At 40.2% G+C, this 20442-nt stretch overlaps 3 protein-coding genes across 3 annotated transcripts; 1 reads left to right on the top strand and 2 right to left on the bottom strand.

Annotated features, from left to right (window-relative positions):
• Positions 1 to 9858: 9858 nt before the first annotated feature.
• MELLADRAFT_70994 (uncharacterized protein) lies at positions 9859 to 11513 on the bottom strand (the record flags this gene model as incomplete). The annotated part of the gene is given in 4 exon segments (XM_007405949.1): positions 9859 to 10854; positions 10922 to 11195; positions 11266 to 11459; positions 11473 to 11513. 3 exon segments carry the CDS (start codon positions 11451 to 11453, stop codon positions 10594 to 10596), a joined length of 723 nt encoding a protein of 240 aa, XP_007406011.1.
• A 987-nt stretch (positions 11514 to 12500) lies between these two features.
• On the top strand, positions 12501 to 14639 carry MELLADRAFT_103192 (uncharacterized protein; the record flags this gene model as incomplete). Its single annotated transcript, XM_007406120.1, has 5 exons — positions 12501 to 13266; positions 13327 to 13395; positions 13480 to 14121; positions 14180 to 14326; positions 14398 to 14639. 5 exons carry the CDS (start codon positions 12501 to 12503, stop codon positions 14637 to 14639), a joined length of 1866 nt encoding a protein of 621 aa, XP_007406182.1.
• Positions 14640 to 16599: 1960 nt separating this feature from the next.
• MELLADRAFT_103191 (uncharacterized protein) lies at positions 16600 to 17765 on the bottom strand (the record flags this gene model as incomplete). The annotated part of the gene is made up of 7 exons (XM_007405948.1): positions 16600 to 16727; positions 16847 to 17004; positions 17110 to 17258; positions 17335 to 17478; positions 17567 to 17620; positions 17683 to 17702; positions 17723 to 17765. The coding sequence occupies 7 exons, from the start codon at positions 17763 to 17765 to the stop codon at positions 16600 to 16602; spliced, it is 696 nt and encodes a 231-aa protein (XP_007406010.1).
• Positions 17766 to 20442: the final 2677 nt, after the last annotated feature.

The raw sequence follows: 20442 nt of genomic DNA, 5'->3' as shown, positions 1-20442 counted from the left end.
AAACTTTTCTATAAAAGCCAAGATGATTAAGAAAAAATACCTTCCACCACCACAAAAGTGTGCCACAACTAAGTGGAAATTTACCAGACATATGTTTAACCTTCCATTTCTTGGTTGGTATAATTGTTAGAGCCACATGACATCAAAGCAAAGACACTTGTCATCATCAACAGGATTATCTTGCTGATCAGTGGAGATAGTTGTGACTGGGTGACTAGCTTGGTAATGATTCAGACAAGATTCCATAGTTTGTTCAACAATTCTCTGAATGCAAAAAAAAACTTCTGCCACTGTAGCTTAAATTTATGTAAATTTGACAAAAAAACAGGAGAAGTTTTATGTATCTTGTTTTTCTAAAATGTTGACTTGAACAAACCTAAAACTACAGCAGGAAACCCAAAGAAAATCCACAGGTTTCTCAACTAGCAAACTGGTGGTCAACAGGCAACACTTCATAACCCTGCATGGCATTGTACACCATCCATTGTCTCATGGCCTTTCTCTCTTATTTTCTTCAAATATTGATTGATTCACCTTTTTGACTACCAATTGACTCACCTTTTGAATATCAATAAAATCACCTTTTGAATATGGATATTTAGAGCCCTCGGAACAGTATCCGGTGCCCCCTCTCGGGTCGGACACCAGGCTACAAACGATTCAGGAGCCCCTTTTTACAAAAAGGGGCTCCTTGTTGGGGCTCCGAGTCTCATGTTATTCATTTCATCTCGCCTATTTACTTATATTCTCCGTTTTCGACTAAAGGATTTCCTCTTTTTTATGTATATGACACGCCTCTGACCTTTGAGGAACCATCTGAGCGAAGTAAAAAACTGAGCCATTTTCACTTCGATGATGGTCCAACGAGCTGAGCTCAATTAATCACGCTAGATTATCTCTTACAAGATATGTATAGATAGAAATGTAACTACAGATGGTGGATTAAAGACAAATCTTAACACATCAGATCCCAGCTTCATTTTGATTACAATACAATCTAGATTTCTTCAAATCCAACTTGAACTTGTTGAAACAGTATACTTATAGTCAAGGCTGCACTTTTCTTTTAGCATTTGAATAAGGAAGACAAAACAAAATCTTGTTTTGAAAAAAAAAACATCAAAAGTTTCTACCAAATAGAACGATAAATTTTATAAGACTTTTGCATTTACTCTTGATTAACTGAAGGACAATTATAAAGTCTTGCATGGTTTTGTTGAGTTAAATTGAATGATTGGTTCGAAGGAAGATCATTTTGAATCGGTGGAGGGATGAATTTGGTTGGATTTGAACTATAAAACTTCGATTAAAGAGGGCATCAAGTCTTGCGGAAGTAGCTATTGAATTGGACTAAATTGAATATCTTCAATCATAGCTTGGAAATCGAACTCCTTGGCCAGTTGATGACTCGGCGAGGTTGATTCGGATGTGGTAACTGGGTTGGTGATTAACTGAATGGTTGGTCAGATTCAGGTTGCTGTTTGAAATTTGAAATTGTGATCAGTAGGGGGAACAGGTAAGGAGGAAGAATCAGACAAGGGAAAAGAGTCACTTGAGGGGCCAATCCGTCTTAGGGAGCCCTCCAGGTCCGAACGTGCAAATTATAGGCTAAAATCAGTGGGGTGTCATTGGGTCACGCGGGTTTTGGTTAAAACCCGGGGGGCTCCGGATATCAGCCGAGGGGGCTCTAAATAGTGGGATCCTTGAATATCAATCAAATCCCCTTTTGAATATCAATCAAATCACCTTTTGAATATCAATCAAATCACCTTTTGAATATCAATCAACTCACCTTTTGAATATCAATCAACTCACCTTTTGAATATCAATCAATTCTAAACCAGGCAACTCATTGTGACCTTGACAGGTTTCAAGTGTTCCAATAACTTGTGACTGTTAGATACAGTCAACTCTCTCTAAGTGCATACACATGTGCGGGTGGAAATTGCATGCACTTAGAGGAATACTCACTTAGGGAGTCCTCTCTCTAAGTGCATGATAGTATGCATAACCCTCTAACTGCATGTACCATGTCAATATCCTTGTAGCACATTGATGTGCACACATGGTGAGTTTTGAAACAAATCTTCAAGTCTTTTGGTCAAATTTAGACTGAGATTGTTGTTGAGCACCCTTTGTGAATAGTGATTTATTTAAAGGATTCACGGATTCCTTTGTGGTCAGCAGGGGTCAACTGACTTTCAACCTCCCAGGTGATAAGGGAAGATGTGCTTGTTGTGACACCTCTTTGATGGGTCTTTACAGGGTTTAAGATCTTCCATGTGTGCACCTTGATGTGCTACATGTATATTTACATGGTGATGAAATATTGTGGTTAGAGGGATTTGCCCTTTAACTGCATCAAAATTTGCAGTTAGAGGGAACTGGTGTGTGCTTCCTTATAAAAAACACAGCAAAGAGACAGACATAACACATATAATCCATTTCAACCACACGGAATAGATTACAAGAAGAAAAATAGAACATATTGCATAAGGTTCACTACAGGAAGTCACTTTTTGTTGTGATGTATCTGGAAAAAATCAGTCACGTTGGTTTGTTTCGAGAAAGAATGAGAAATTTGTCCTGATGTATGTTTCAAGCTTGTGCAAAGAGGCATCACAATCATCTGCCTTGACGCAGTCTTGTGCTTCAATGTAGCAGAAGAGAGTCAAAATTGCTTTCATAGTATCTTGAGGTGTGGGAGCGGGTTCAATTTCTAATGGATCCTCTTCAACTTTGGATTCCTTCTGGGCAATAGAGTATTGATTGATGATATCTTCCGTTGGTGTGACCCCATGTTAGATTTTGATTCAGTCTATAGATCCAATAACATTTTCTAGTGAGATTGTGTTGGATGATGACAGCGCACCAATAGCTTGCAAATTTTTGAAACCTTCTTCAATCTCTGAGTGAGTTTCCTTTCTTTTTGAAAACATCAATTTGAAGCCAAGCAATGTTCAGTGATTCAAAGCATCAATATGATTTGATAAAGAAGAAAGTATCAAAGACTTACAGGAGATCACCCTCTCAAGAATATTGTATGTCATTTATGCACATAAATGGACTCATGACGGCTCAGAACCTTATGCACTATGCAGTTAAGGAATTTTACACACTTAGATCTTATTCCTGGTACCTCCAAAAATGGCAGGAAAAAAACTCATGCACTTAGGGAATTATCCACTAAAAGGGAGATCAACTTAGAGAGTGTTGACTGTATGGGATCAATTCCTGTGTAGTGATGTCATTGAGTGATTTATGGCGCGGATATCTAAGAATAAGGGTTCAAGATAACTTGATATGATTAAAGACCTTGACTTATCAACTAACCTTATACAGGATTAACAATCTCTTCAACAGATGAATCTGATTTACTTTCTTTATCTTCTCCAAAAACTAAGTCGTCCAGTAAGTTGAAGCATCCAACCTCCAGTGAGACCACCACAGGAGGCATGGCAAGGCTTTGTCTGGCATCCTTTGGTAGCCTTTGGTCCTCATAGAGACGGTACATACAGTGTTGTACAATGAGGGAAAATGGAAGAGATGTTAGTTGCTTTTGGTTGCTCTTAAAGTCTTGAGTCCAACTGAAGCCTGTGTCCTATTCCTTTGAACAGGCGGATTTCTTAATGATGATTGTTGTGGGATATTTTAAAGATTATTTTACAGTGCTATTGGATTGGAAAGTTGATTCATCATCATTATAATATCATCAACAACTTATCAGTAGTTGTTATTAAAAACTCCAGAACACAAAATGAGTCTATATACTTAAAGAAATGTTCTTCCCAACTGTTTCCCCTCCTCAGCCTTGATTTTATACCCTGTTTCTATGCTTGCCTCTGATTCCCTATACTGACGTATTTGGCATCTCTACTTGCCTACCTATCCAAACCCTCTACTTCCCTTTACCTATTCCTATATATCATACCATCACCCCAAAACTCCTCTTTCTGCCTTAGCCTTAGTTTTTCTCTTGCTCTCACGTTCTTCTGTTGGCATGTAATGTTTGAACCTTTTTTAGGCCACTAGACACCTTTTCTTCCCTTTGACCCGCTCTTGTAATGTGCAGTTGTTACTCTCACATTGTTTCACCTGCGACTCTTCAATTGATACTTCACAAAAGTTCAACCTTGTCAAAAATTTATGGTCATGTAGTGAAACCTGCACAAAAAAAGTAGTTTATCCTGAATTACAATCACAAGTTTGGCCAATTGCATCCAAATTTGAAAAAATGTTTTCCAACTTATTTACTCTCAGGTTTGCTTCTTTACACTTGTTTGCAACTTTTTTTCTACAGTATTTACAGTGCAACACTTTGTGTCTTTTTTTACTTTTTCAACTTGTGAAAATGAGAAAAAAATGTTTTTCTTTTGATTGCAACACTGCAAAAATCTGTGTTTAATTTTTGCCTAAATATTGCATGAGTTACTGCCCAAGCTACCAAGCTGGCCCAGTCAAAGAAAAAGCTATGTTATTGAATTTAAGCTCAGTAGTGCTACATAGCACTGTGATCCAGACTTGGCTTATGCCATGTAGGTATTAAACTTGCAATTGCAATCTTGCAGTGTGGTGGCCCCTTTGTAGGTTGCTAAAAGATTAATACTGGCTTGATATATCAAGTCAGGAAGTGTATATTCATCTGAACAATAGTTCAGTGATTATCTTCAATAAAGTACCAATCCAAAATAGAATAAAATACAAACCTTCAGAGAACCAGTGACCTGCATTAGTAGCCATATCCATCATTGAATAGCATTTTTTATCATGACATGATCCAGGCCAGCCAGTATAGAGTGCTGTGATTATTTGATTGCAGTTGCAGACATTTTGGGGGTTGATAGAATAGTGTGTCTTGCAATCAAAGAAAGTCTTGCCATCTATCCCTGGTCTTTGATATATTGGGAAAGTAGTTCCATCAATTTGCCCTCCTCTGCGTTGCGCAGCGCAAGCTGCGCTATGTAGAGCTACGCAAGCAATCGCAATTTTATTGCAATTTTTTTTCCTCAGCCGTGCGGAGCGGAGTGTGTGCAATTCTTCGCTATATTGCGCGCAATATAGCGGCAGGTATATTGCGCAGCAATATAGCGATAGTGCGCGCAATATAGCGATAGTGCGCGCAATATAGCGCGCAATACTTCGCAAAATAAGCTAATACGACTTTCATTGCCCGTGTATCATCACAAGAGAGGAAACAAAAGCAAATAGAGAAAAGAACCTTTAAGATTAAATAAGAACAACCAATATCATTTCTTTTTCTTGGTTGAACTTTCCATATAGGCTTCGATCGCCTTTGCTGCTGCTTCGAAAGGGCCATCTGGAATGATGCCTTCCTTCAACCAAGCCTGGGATCCCACAAGACGTTCCATAGTCTTTGGAATAAGTGACCCTCGCGTCGGGCTACAAATATCCGCCGCCGCCGAAAAGGTGCGCTCACATGCGCAAGACGTGGCAGATACCGATAGGTAATCACGTGCCAGTCTTGAAAGAATTGGGAAATCAGCTTCATGTTCCTGTTGTTGTAGTCAGAGGTCAGCAAGTTGAGATGTAGAAACAAAGAAGTCAAGATACAGACCTTCCACCATTCCAGTGGAGACTGGCCTTTTTTGATTGGGAAGCGACCTTGTAAGTAATCTTCTAACTCTGACGTAGATGACTTCTTCGTGCTGACATCGGCAGATTGAAATATGTCGAATTCGTCGGGCTCCTCAGAGGCTTCGTCGTGATTTGGTGGTGGAGTTGTCTCATGTAAGTTACTTTCCTCAAATAGAGTGTTATATAAATCTTTGATGGCTATAGATGCTGAAGCTTTGTATTCAGGATAATGAATGTTGAAAAATTTGACGCAAAAGCGGGGATTGAGGATGGTTGCAATAGTAATGCATTGGCAGTTGAGCGCCTCGTCCTGGTACTTTACAAGCCAATCAATCATTGCATTGATTGCGTTGTCAAGGCTCGGAAACTCCTGCAATTCGTTTTGATGGCCTTGAAGCTCAGTAATCACTCGCTTATATTCAGCTAACACAATACAGCCGGTGGGACCGTTCCCTTCAACACGCGCGGTTGCGTCCACAAAGGTCTACCAAACAAAATGTCTATTAGTGCACGTCATAAAGTGATGTAAGATAATGTACAAACACTTACTTTTAATACCCTGTTAACCATTTCTACAGAATGCCATTCTGCAGGCGATATGGTAACTCCCTTAAAAAAGCAAGCCTTTCGATCAGCAGCGAGCATCGAGTTGATTACCTAAAGCAAGTCAGAGTGAAAAGAAAAATGAAACGATAAATGTATGAGAAATAAAGTGAGAAAAGGAAGTAATATAGATACCTCTTGTGCTTTGCAAGCAAGCTTACGGCTCTCATAGTGACTATTCCACCTTGTTTTGCACGCTCTTTTGAGCATACGACCCTTGTACCCCATACGCGTGGAGCGAGTCTTGAAATCACTGCGACGGGCTGCGCTGCTAGCTATCTGGCCAATTACACCATCAACCTATAGGAATAGAACTTCATTAGTTCTATTCCTATTTATATAAATACATTGACCAAAAAAAGGAATGGTACATACCTTCTTGAGGGCAGCAGCCACTTTGTCCTCTTCATCGTGAGCTATCTCAGATTCGACTTCATTCTCTCCGTCGTCTTCGTCCACACCGTCCGGCTTATCAGGTAAGCCGGATTCGTCTTCTTCGGATTCCGGTTCGTCGATTTCAACCTCTTCCTCGCCATCATTCACTTCCAAAGCAGGGATGGGAAGAGAAATACCATGAGGTATGGTCGGTTTTGAATAACTTACTCTCTGACCAAGCGCCTTGAGCCCATGACCAACTACTAGGTTCAACTTGTGGGCATAGCATCGCACATGATGTGATGTCCCATTCCAAATCGCTGGATTGTCAGCACTTGCAAACATTGATTCAATTTCCGCAGCCATTGGTCCATTATTCCCACCGCTATCGGTGGTCTGGGCAAGCATGTGATTAGGAAATAAACAGGGATAAGCGTTTTATATACAATAAAATGAAAATGAAATATAAAGATTAAAAAACTTATCTTATGGTGAAGTCCATGTCTAATCAGAAAGCGACCAATAGGTCTGGCCAGGAGAGCGCCAAAGTGGCGCCAAGGTATCATTTTGAGAGTTAGATGGGAAGATTGGTATTGCCAGTTATTGTCGATATAGTTGGCGCTCGCTCCGATAAATGTGTATCTGTTGCCTTTTGTAGTCCAGACATAGTGGATAAGGCAGAACTTTCCAGTGTTTTCCTTAAAAATAGTCCATCAACTTCAGAATCACACATCACATATAATCAGTAGGAAATGTAAACTTACTTTTATTGCATTGATCGCTTTATGATGTAAAGCTGAAAAGAGTTGGACGGACTGTTGCGCGGCCCACGTTCTTGATCAAACCAAGGCACCTCGATTGACGGTGAAGAACGCCGCGCGAAGAGCTTCATCTTCAAAACGTGACCAGGGAAGCGCATGGCGAATAAGCCATATGACAAGAATCATATTCATGAGCTCGGGTGTGAAGGACGGTCCACTGAAGTAGGATGTTACAGTCGACTTCGGCGCAGCTTGCTTGGCCTTCTCGATTTCTTCATAGCTTGACGGAAGATCCATCCCTGCAGCTATGGCTTTGTGCCGTTGCTTGCATGATGGTCGGCCCTTGTTACCATCACGATGTCCGCGCAGAGCAAAGTAAGATCGATCACCGCAAGTATACGTGTTCCCACACCATAAACATAGATAGTTACGTCCCTAGAGTAGAAGATTTAATGTTAGCTAAGGTATCAAAAATGAAGAAAGATGACTAAAATGAAGAGCAATAAATGAATATAAAGAAGTCACTTAAAAAAACCTACATCGGGCGGCCCAAAATACTTAAGGAGCTCCCTTACATTGAGCGATCAAGACTGATTGTAACCAAGCTGAGACTGAGTGTTGGAGCCAACAAACTCAATCTCAGAATCTTGAGATAGGTCCGCGTCCTGAGGCACTTCAAAAGGCTAATTATAATACACACCACTGGTGTCAGTGATTGAAAGGAGAAACAAATGAGAAAACATACATACATTAGTCTTAGAGTGTTTTCGTTTGGCTGATCGGGGTGAGGGTGAGCCACCAGTCGCACTGGCACTTCCTGAAGGGGTTACTGATCGTGCACGCTTACTAGTTGAGGATCGAGACTAGAAATGAAGTGATCAGTCATGATCACTTATGATCTCATGGTAAGAGAACTAACTCACCTTGCCACTTGCAGTCGGCTTGGCCTTTGGTTTGACTGCCACAGGTACTTGTTTCTTGACTGGCTTCTTCACCGGAGGTCGAGGTGATGCACGACGGAGACCAAGAGGACCAGGACCAGGCGATTCGTCAGCAGATGTTGATGTAGAAGTTACGGCAGTGCGAGAATCTTTTGGCGGCACCACAAATCCGGGTTGAGCACGAGCAGGGCTTGGCGGTCGAAGAGTTCGAACGCCACTACTTGGAACCTGGAGTGAGTTGGTAGTTGAGCTTTGCGAGTTGGTTTTGATGGCTATAGTATAGATAAAGGTAAATAAGAAAAGAGAAAAATGTTTGTTAACAAGACTGATGATGATCAAATCAATGAAATGGAACTGGGAGTAATCGCTATCGGCGAAGATGATACACATACCAGATGACCTTTTTTAGTATAGTTGTATTGAATAAACCACAGGTAGGCCGAAATTGGGAGGGTGGCCAGGGGCTGTAGTCCATGAATCTAAGAAATATCCAAGCGCCATCCATTGGGAGTGTATTTGTAGTTGATCGATCGAAAGAAGTGGTGAAACTGAGCGACAAGGGTGAGTGGCGTACCCCTTTGCCCACGCTGTCAGTGTAAGTACAGCCCCTGGGTACCGGGTATTGCTCCGCCATATAGCGGGGCAAACCCGGACCGGGCCTCTGAGTTTAATAGCGGCGGGCAACCTGTAAAACCAGCCCCGTAGTGCGCTGCGCAGGCTCCGCTATACATCACAGAGCCTGTTGCGGTCAGGAAAAGCGCAACGCAAGCGCTCCGCAACCCCGAAAAATTGCGGAGCGATTGCGGTATTGCCTGGTCTTTGATATATTGGGAAAGTAGTTCCATCAATGAACCCTACACAACCAGAAAAACCTTCCAAGGCCATAGCTTGCAAGATTTTCTTTCACCAACACAGTTGGGCCACTTGAGATGATCAGAAGCATATTCATTGATGGCCTGAATGCATTGGTGTGAGAAGTTGACCCCAGCACCAGATGACAGTTTGTAAGTTTTACCTAAACAGCCCAGTGATGCTCCATTTCCAGAACTGCCTAATCACTCCAAAGTAATAGCAAGCTGTTTGGAAACAGTTGGCTCACCATGTCTGTGTGGTGTTTGCTGGTTGTTGAGTGCACATAAGTGGCCTTTGTGCCTCAAAGGCAGTTGGTGTGCACTCATTGTTGAGCGACTGCCACAAGGACACAGTGGCTGTGGATTACAAGATGTGCAAGAACAGACTGTAAGTCTGGCAATAAGCTTAAGAACACATTGTAACCAGCTCTTGTAGTTTGCATGGCTTGTCCAAAATCAAAGGATTTGTCACATAGAACATTGTTGATGTTGAAGTCATCCTTGAATGGCATCTTCCATTGGGGTTCATGATATCTCATCTTGGTGGGCAGGTTCAAGAGGTCCTTGAGTTCATCTTCTGCATCAAAGATGAAGTCAAATATCAAAGCTGATGTTTCATCATCTGGATAAATTGAATCACCCATTGAAGAGACCTTTCTTTGCCCATGAATTGAGTCTTGTGCTCTTTAAAATTTACAATGATGATGATGATGATAGACTTCTCTAGTGAAGTTGAAATGAAACACTTGTCTCCATTACCCTATTTTATACAAACAGTGTGCTATTGGACTTGAGAAAATCAATGCACCATATGAATTTAAAAACAGCAGAGCACAAAACTGCCACCAGATACCCATGTAAAGACAATGGGCCTGGACACAAATGTTGGCAGCTTTATGATATATAATCCACTGTCATTCACGGTCAAACAATGTGCAAGTTTAGTCGGTTGAAATTGGATGAATGAATACATCACTTCAAATGTTGCTGCGGAGGCAATGAAATTCTGAGAAGCAAGGAGCTAGTGTTGAACAAAGGTTTTTTGACTTGATGTTCGATGAGATAAGAAAGTTATGCGAAAAGATATATGTAAGCAGCATCGCATCTGGATAGACCAATAAAAACCTTTCAATTTTGAGATCAGCAATCCATTCATCAACGTCCGATACTTTGCGGTTCTTCATGCCCCGCCGTAATGCAACATCATACTGCGATGTTGCTGCCTTGTCCTATGTACAAAGCCCCTTGAAGTTGACGCAACTCTCCATGATAGTGTCAAATGACGGATGAGAGCGAGGTGAACCGTATAGTATTGTGACGCGTACAATCCTGATATGATTCCATCTTCGCGTTTTGACTCTTGCGAAGTGCGATCTCTAGGTGCCAGATCCATCAGATACTGAGCAACTTATTCTAATGTCAGAAATTCCATCCCTATCGGTTCTTAGTCATATTCTTCCTTTGGGGTTAACGATGGGACGTGGAGGGTGATTGTCGATATACTTGTTCAAGTCGATTTTCGAACGCAAGTACCATCTTTTCACTGATCTTTTTCCAGAATACTTCACCAATGGCTGCGTGTAATGGGCTAGCAAAAGCAAAAGCAAGATGAAGTGAAACGTCGCTACTGTTTGAAGTCGAGGCCTGGTGGGATGGAGTGTCCTTTGGGGTTTGAAATGTCCAGGTTGATTCCAAGCACTTGAAGAGGGATGAGTGACTGGCGCTTGCCTGTACCCTCATAGGATCAACAGATCAGAAAGCAGAGTCAGATGAAGGTAATAGGGAAACCGTTCACCTTGACCATCTCCCATTTACGGCACTCTACATGACTGGTGTAGCGTTCCTCAAAGGTCTTGAAGCCCACTACCAATTCAGACTCTAGCATGTGAGTCTCACCAGCGTAGCCTCCCTGGACCCATGGCTTGAGTCTACTTATTTCTTGCTTCGATAATTCGCCATTCGCTTTTAAAGGGCGGTGAGACAGCAAGTTCGATGCCACGCAGTAAGGAACGAAATGAGGGTAAGCTTCGACATCAGCTATGACTTTGTAGAGTTGTTGTTTCGAATATCTAAAAATGGTTCCGAAAAGAAAACTTCATCAGATTTGCAAGATAGATTGATACATACGAGTTGACTCACGGCATGCGTTTGGTTTCCTTATATATCAACAAATCGCCTCTCTTGCTGTGTCCATCCTCGGCACTTGTATTATCATCGTTCGTGTGCCCAGATGGCCAAGTGAAAAAAGCTCGACCTTTTCTCAAGACCTGCAAGTGAGTGAAAAGAGATTTACGAGCCGGTTGAAGGGTAGCAAGCGCGATACTCATCCTTTCCACCGATCCTTTCTCCGAATTCAGATGGCGCAGAGTCCAGACGCTCTCGGGTGGGTGGCCCGGTGTTTATTGGTGTAGAAAACAGAGTGAAAGCCTCGGCCCGGAGCTGCCGACCTCGCCGTTTTACATGTCAATCATATGTACAATACTTAACTTAACTTAAGCTAAGTACAATAAGCTCTAGTGTATTGTACACCCCAGTCTGGTCGGCATGACTTTTCATCACAAGTTGAACGCAACGCAACTACAGCCATTCCGATATTGCTTGTCGCTCCGTTTTGAAAAAGAAAAAGTTGAAACCTAAGTTTTTACTCGATAAAACTTCAAACTCAGCTGTAATTCAAGGCAATACAGCCAAACTTCAGGTTTTAACCGGTTAAAACTTAGGTTTCGAGCTCACAAACTTTTTCTTTTCAAAAGGGTGCGACAAGCAATATCGGAATGGCTGTAACACATCTCTTTGAACGAAACTCCAAGGTTGGCTTTGCGAACAGCGCCGCATAAGATGACCGTATGGTATCTCAAATTCAGTTTAGTATCACTGATCATACAGCATGAAATGGTCTGCGTGTGTTTTAGAGCAGGAAGAGTACAATGCGTTCTCGAAACAAATGGCTCTTGCATGGTTTCTTCAGTCTTGTGACACGGAATGGTTTAGTGTATTTCAAAGTGATTTGCCTCAGCCAACAAGAAAAGTAATGCTATGTACATCGTTGACAAGATTACGTAATAAGTTCATGAAATTGGTTAAAGAAACAATCTTTACAATCTCTGAGGGAATGAAGTCATTGAGGTCCTTGATGTACAAAATCTTACACATTTAATTTTGGCAACTTTCGTTGCGCAAACCTTGAATCAGCCACTCGAAAATAGACATAAAGGACTTGCAAGGATTTTTTTGCAAAATTTCCTCACATTCTCTCAACATTTCTCGATCCTTTTGTTATTATAGTTATGAAAGGGTCAAAGCTTTTCGTTCTATACTTTACACTGTCTGTCTACTTCGTCACTTGTCCTTATATAAGTTCATATATGAGACACATGATAGGATCACTTGATGACGATGATAATGACCTGAGTCAGTTGTTTCCCCCGTCCATAATTAGTCCTGGATCCTCTCCCCGATATTTACCTGATCACGAATATGAGAGTGATGAAGAACCGGAGTATCGCGCATCCACACACAATCCTTTACACACCCCTAGGCATTTTGGCGTTCCCCTCCTACATGGTGGAGGGGCTCTATCAGGAAGAGCTCTATTCAACAGACCAGCTACTTTGGTTTCCCCGGGAGCTGAAATCTCAAGGCCCAGTTTAAAAATCCCACGAGTCTTTGGCCTACTTGATAAAACTGGCACAATCACGCCACAATTAGAAAAGTCGACTACAACTTCTAGAACAGATTCAAAGATAGATTGGAGCGAAAGAGTCAAGGATGCGGAAGCACTTTTGAAACTGGCTCCTACAGTCACTCAAAAAACAAAGAATCAAAAATTACAAAAATTGGCGGAATCAACTTTTTTTTATGATTTTATTGCGAATTTAATACTCATGAAAGAGAATATTGGAGGCTCCATGAGAAACTTTCCATCAACCTGTGGTGGAGTTTCTTCATGTAAGCAAAACATCAAAAGTATGCTCGAAGTACTAGAAGAAGACTATTTGGAATTCAGAGAACGGGTTTGGATTTTAGGACTCTTGAAGGGTATTCAGCCCAAACTCTCAATACAAGATGGCACGCTTATACATTCAAGTTTCCAAGACGGTTCTCTTTCTCGGGGAGAGTTTGAGCTCTTGCTGAACCAAAGTATGTAGATTTCACACTCCAAGTATAATAATCAACCCATCTAATTATTCCGATTTATAGGTGCGAATTTGGCGGCTAGTGCAATACAACTTTGGAAGGAGGATGGAAATCAAATTGAAGAAGATCCGAGTGAGTTTCCATTCTGTGAACAAGTGAAGAGAAAATCAGAGAATTAAGTGTTGAACTTGAACCACTCTCTATTCATCATCATAGTGATATTGGAATCATTTGAAAGAGTGGAATTATATCTAAAACTTTATGAATATCTCAAAGCAACCAAATCCCAAAAAAACAGTCCTGAATTCATCACAATTTATAACACTTTGTGTCAGGCAAGTGGCCCAATTCCAAAAGAGAACCTCTTGGTTTTGGTTAAAAAATGTCAGCTTCAAATGGTACATGAAGATATTACAGAGGTTGAAATAATACCTATATACCATATCATGAAACATCTCCAAAAACACTATAAAGAAGTCATAAAAAATCTGGGAGATGAAATTGTCATTGATCCTATCTTTGAGTCTATGTATGCATCATTAAAAGAAGACTTTGAGTATCAAGAGAAAGTTCAACTGGATGTCAAAGCATTTTTTGGTAAAGGAAATGGAGATCTTTACATGGAAAACCTTGTCGCACCGTTCATTGGATGTTCAAAAGTGGACTTGAAGCACTATGATTATGTATTGAATTCCTTGAGAGCTTATGAAGATGAACTGGGAAAATCGAATCCTCAAGATGCCCACAAGATCACAAGATATATTGGAGATAAACAAGAGATTATTAGGATCTTGAGCAAAGCCTCGGATCATATAGAAGGAGCCAAGGAATACATGAATCAGCATATTCCAGCACTTGGTGAGTAAATCTTCTGAACACTAGCATCATGGATTGAATTTGTTGAGATCTTATGAAGACAACTTGAGCAAATCAGATCCCGAATATCTTCACAAGACCACTATATATACGAGCAATGACAATGATGCTATTGGCGCCGTGCGCAAAGCTTCAGATAACATAGATGGTGCCAGAAAGTTGATGAAACCAGAGAGCCCAACACTTGGTGAGTTGATCTTCTTTTGAAATAAAAAATCAAACAATGTAGATCTGATAGAAGGTTCTTTTGTATCCCAGCTAATGATCATATGGACTGTGATTCAAACCATGTATCCCAAGTTGAAAACAAAGGAGAAGACAAGGAAGAAACATGCTCAATATGCTTACAAGATTTTCTCGATGGACAATGTCTTCTGAAATTAGACTGTTCTGAAAAACATCTTTATCACAGAGAATGCCTCGAGGTAAGATATTCTGATCATTTATACAAATACTTTCATCTTTATATGTGGACATCACCATTGATTCTTAACCTGTGAACTTTCAGAAACATATTGAAAATGTTCAAAGGCAACATCGAGACGGACCTTTTTGTCCTTTGTGCCGTTCAGAGATACAAAACCCAATCCCAAGAAGGGGCCACATTTTTGGGTACAATGAAAAAACAGATCTGACCTCTGAACACCAAACACCTCCACACAATGGTCTAGGAGAACTTGAGGATATGAGCTAGAATTTCATTTTTAATTCTTCTTCTCTTTTTTATGTTCCCTTACCAAAATTTTGAAGTGTTCCAATATCATCTAAAAGACAAAAACGTGTGGCTGAATTGCATGAGTTCTGTTCCCTCCTCTTGTTCTTCAGTCAGGTCCACCTCTGGATAATATCCCCTACTGGCTTTTCAAATTTGGCATCCATTGCTCATCTTTCCAAGTCATACTTTTGTTAATTCAATCTTGTGTTAAACTAATTCTTTGGTCCTTCAAACATAAAAAAGCTTTTACATTGCAGATAATCTTCTCATTGTTCTTATGAACCAAAAGTCTCATCTTATTCTAATGATTGTAGATGCTTTTCTTGTAAACCAAAAGTCTTAGAAATTTGATTGGGTTTTTGGTACATATTTGAATGGTACCAACAATTCATTTCATCACCAACATTACCACACTGTCTTTCCTTTCATGGGCTTGCACCCTTTCTTATGTTGAGATGTGTCTTTCCCCATGACTTTTCATTCTCAAGTGTGCCATTGAATTCAAGACTTTTCCGTCTCAAGTGTGCTATTGAACCTGTTTCCTCACTCTGTAAAATGTTGACATGAGCTCAGCTGCAGGGCTCAATTCACACCAGAAGATACAAATATAAACCCAACAGCTCATTGCTCTTACTGATGAACATTGATCTACTATATATAATGTTTCATTGCAATGTTATTCTACAATCAATTTTTCATCTTGCTTGGCCCAGTAATCAGTTTATTTGTTATCCTCATTATTCTCCATCTTGACTTCCCATTCTATAACACTAGAAAACAGGTGGGCATGCCCACAGGGGACCTGCAAGTTTGTTTTACAAAACTTCATTAGGTCCTTCTTGTACCATCTCCAGTTGTTGCACTCTTTGGGTGCTGTGTGACAAACCTCTCCTTTCACTTTTAAATCCATTCTCAATTTGTAACACTTATATTTCTCACTTCTTCCATGTCCTTCCCTTGCTTAGTTTAGACTAAGTGAGGGAAGGACTAGATCAAAGAAGGGTGAATAAGAGGGAGAAATATTCTCAATAGACAACACAGATTAAACTGTTCAGAGAAACATCTTTCTCGCAAAGATCATATCAAGGTAATTGTTTACCAGATTTCTCTGTGCAAATCATCACTGATTCTTTTTTTATGGACTTTCAGCAACATATTGATAGGTGTCAAAACCAATGTCAAGAAAAACCTTGTTGCCCTTTGTGTCGTAAAGCAATACAAATACCTATCCTAAAATGTGGTCACATTTTTTGGTGCAATAAAACTTCAACTCTGAACTCTGAACACCCAATTGCTATAGACAGTAAGATGAGACTTGAGCATATGGAATAAGGTTGCCTTTGTGTGTCTCCTCATCTGTTTCATGTGTCCTACTTGGAGCATTTTTTCTTATCAATTTTTACAGTGTTCCAATGAGCATCTATATCTAAAGATGCGTCAGGCAGGGCTGGTCTTTCCAAAACTCTTCTGGACATATCCCGCTACTGATTGAGACGCTACTTTGACACCATTCTGACCGTTGTACACGTCCCCACCCCTAGAATTCGTAATCATCGGGTTTGCAACAGGCCCCAGCCCCGCCGCTGCAGAACTTGAATGATTACGTAAACCACTTGGAGGGGACTGTACACGGAAAGCTGTTTTGAAGAAGTGATCAATTAACTCCTCTATTTCTCATGATACGATGTTATACAAATCAAAATTTGTGCAAAAGTAACCTTCAGACTCTTCTGATCAATCAAATATTAACTGCTACTTTTAGGGAGAGTGGAACCTGAGAGGTAAGTAGCATTGAACCTTCGAGTTAGATGTTCACGAGCAGTTACTGTTTCAGAAAGACAAATTCCTTTACTTTCCAATCGAGAGCTAGTCACTGTTCATATGATATATGAATGAAATGATAACCCAATCAAAGTTTTGCAGCGTGCAAAGACGATGTACCATGAAGTCAGGGCTTTAAGGAAGGTGCATATTGACAGAAAAATAACTTACACGGGTCAGGTGAATTTCCTACTACATCTTTGAGGATTGCATCAGGGTCAGGTTGACAAAAGTAAGCAATTGAGAACCGGGTGGGGTGATGATGAGAAGGGTGAGTAGGTTGAATGACTCGATGAACTGTTGATTTCAATTTACCGCCGGTCCAAAATCTATAGAAGTATCAAATATCAAAACATCAAAGACATATCCATGATAAGATATCGGTAAATATTTTGATTTGACTATTCCGATAGCTTGGAAGTGAAAGACTCAACTCAAGAGCATCACCGATATTGACAAGGATTGCACCGGGTTGAACAACCACATCTTTCCAATTTGAAGGTTGACCAATTTCAGAAGAAGTAAGTACTTGAAGTCCAGTTGGACCATCAGACTCTTGAAATAGCAAAGTCAATGATCCGTACTAAATTAGTCTCAAAAGATAAGGTTCACTAGGATCAACACCAACCTAAGGAAGTTGCTGGCAAAATCAAACTCACGTCAGAATGAGCTCCAGCTCGGATAGAAGGTGATTCAGACTGCTTTCCAGACTGTGAAGGTTGAGAGGCGTAATATAGCATACGAAGAATTGAAAGGTCTTCTTCTTTTGCCACATGTTGCGAAGTAAAGGTGTCTTTCGAAAGCTACAAAAATATGACGTATCTCAATAACATTACCTATCCATCGATTGAGGTTTTTGCATTCAGTGAGACATGATCAAAGACCACGCACTCCTAAACTGATGGCCAGTAAGTCGAGGATCTCAAGGCATATGGCTCGACAAGTCTACGAAAAAAAATGTCAGACTTAACCTTTGAGTGCTGGAGATCAAAACCATCAATGCTTACCTCTTGAAACTCGTAAATAACTGGTAAATGATTTTTCAACAATGAAGGGACCAGTTGTGTCTTTTGTGCGACAGGAAATCCATCTTGAAGGATCAATCTTCCGAGGTTGAAAGCTCTTCATGTTCCCAATCCAAGAGTACAAGATCATAGAAATTATGAGTAAGCTCAATCGATTCAACCCAACATGATAAATACCATAAGCTTGAAAAATGTTGCTTTACTCTTTGGTGTCACCTTGAGAGCTTGATAGTGGATCCAAGCTGACGAATAACACGTAAACATACACCACGGGGCGGGTGGCATGTGACGCTCACGTGAATTTTGACCCTGCATGCTGTCTACATTGTCATACCCAATGTGAGTTACACGTGCCAGCCAGTGTGAGCATCACCCAATCTAACCCCTTATCATAACAAGGTGAGCATCTCACATCATGACAAGGTGGAATAACTCACACATTGACAAGGTGAGTTATCTGAAATGACAACAGTGCAGGCTTGATCACCAATGACAGGTTGAGTGATTGCCCTCAGTGCTCATTCACCTTATTTGTTCTTAATAGCCAGCCCACTTAAATTGGGATGGGCTGTTTTTTTGCTGACAGAATTGTGCATAACAGAATTCATCTACTATTTGCATTGGCGAATACTCTTCAATACTACATAAATATATCAAGCTAATACAAAAAATAAGATTGGAAGAGTAGAGCCGAAAAATAGAGACAGAAAGACTCAAATAAAATAAAATAGACCTGAAGGTGATGTAGATCTTCGTATCAAAGGAAATGATGATGTAGATATGACTGAACGTGAGGCATGAAGCCAAATAGATGTATGTATTACTTACCTAATACATACAGGTGATCGAGCCAGTGATCGAGCAATCTGTGGACAAGGGAGAGTCGGATAAAAAGGAAGATTTAGATAAAAAGTAGTTACAAGAAATCAGTAAACTTGAATCATGAAGTTAAGATGTTTGAGAAAAAGAACATCTCACTTGATCTATTAAGTTTTTGTAGATTGTTACTTTGAAAGAAATGAGCTTGTCTCGAGTGTATCTGTTTTGTTGAATGATTTTATTTGTTTTACTATAGCTGATCTTACTGATTCTCCTGATCCGATAGAAATGAAAAAGATTGGTCAAGGTTGATTAGTTCATTTGGTTTTGAATTGAGTGATTGTTTATTGAACTTCAGACAAATTGGATTTGAAGTAGCATGATGAAGTTTGATTGTTTTATAAGTTCTTTTGAAATTCATACTTCCATTCTGCTCGATCTATTCTTCATGATTTTCATTTTGATTTTGTAAGAGATGATTCAATGGATAGAGATAAAGCAGAACAAACAAACCTGATAAAAAGAACTTTTGAACTGTTGCATCTTCTTCTAAAGGTGGAGTACAGAGTAATTGGACACAGGATAGTTTCAAAGCTGTCAATCCGTGGATCATCAAAATACAATGTCATGAGCACAAAGAACAAAATAGGAAGGACCGAGCATGATCAAATCAAAATGAGTCTTTGGAGAAGAGAAAAAGAGGGAAACTTACAATGATATAAGTGAATTGATATTGTTGAAGGAGAATAAAGGGCATCAATGAATATGATAGCATCAAAAGAAAATCAAACAGAAAAGATTGATGTGAAGGACAGATAAACTTACCATGATGTTATCCAGTTTGTTCTTGCAATCTATTACATTGATGTGATGCAGTTAATGAACCTTGCTATTCAAGATGCGAGAGTGAGATTTCTTGTGATCGATTGAAGTGGTGACGTTTGAGGGGGTTGTGTGCGGAACAACTTAGACGGACAACGGTGGTCAATGGAATTTGGAGAAGTACTTAAAAACCGGTGACGTCACTGTCCCTCAAAAAAATAAAAAAAATAAAAGAAATAAAAAAAATAAAAAAAATAAAAAAAATAAAAAAAATAAAAAAATAAAAAGAATAAAAAGAATAAAAAAATTGTAAAGTACAAATATTGCTGGGTTCTCAAGAATTTGAGTCATCCAAGCTGCTTCAGGTGCTGAGCAGCTGGCTGACAGGTCCTGCTCACACACATCGGCTCACCCGCTAATAGGCTGGTACATCACATTAGCGTAACGTGATCTTGCTGCTCACAGCGAGCTCATGTGTAGAACGGGTGACAAGCTTGGGTGAGGGCCACGTAGCCGCGGTCACACTGCTGCCACCTGTTCTACACAACGACTCGGCGTGGTCATACTCAACTTAAATCTCACGTGGTCCCAGTTCAAAGTTGCCCCGTGGTGTAGTTCTATATCATTATCATGATCATTTTTCCGAAAAATAACGATCGATCGAAACAAGCACTCAAACTGTTCGGCTTTGAAAGCCACGAAGCCCAAGTTATCGGCCTACTATACGAGCCCATCAGCATATGTATAAATGATGATCAAGAAATGCGTTTGACGAGCAAACCTTTCGAGCACAATTAGTTTTTTCCAACTCAGAACTTTGAGTGAAAAATGCTTTAGAGATTTCAAATATTTTAGATATAGAGCTTTGATCGAGATTAGGATGAGTTACATAGAGAAAGCCTAGAGTTCTGAAGGCTTCTTGAACGTTTTTTGCTAACTCAGCTTTATTGTTGGATGAGAGTGCAAGAGTTGGGATAGGTGCAGTTGCGGTCATGACGATGATGTGGTGTGGTCGAGTTTACGACTTGACAAGCAAGATAAGACCAGTCGAGTTTCAGTTTCTACTTGCCCTCGGGACTCGCATCTCAATTGATCCTTGCT

This window comes from Melampsora larici-populina (assembly GCF_000204055.1).
Source record: "Melampsora larici-populina 98AG31 unplaced genomic scaffold MELLAscaffold_5, whole genome shotgun sequence".
Lineage (NCBI taxonomy): Eukaryota > Fungi > Basidiomycota > Pucciniomycetes > Pucciniales > Melampsoraceae > Melampsora > Melampsora laricis-populina.
This window is presented reverse-complemented; position numbering and strand designations above follow the sequence as displayed.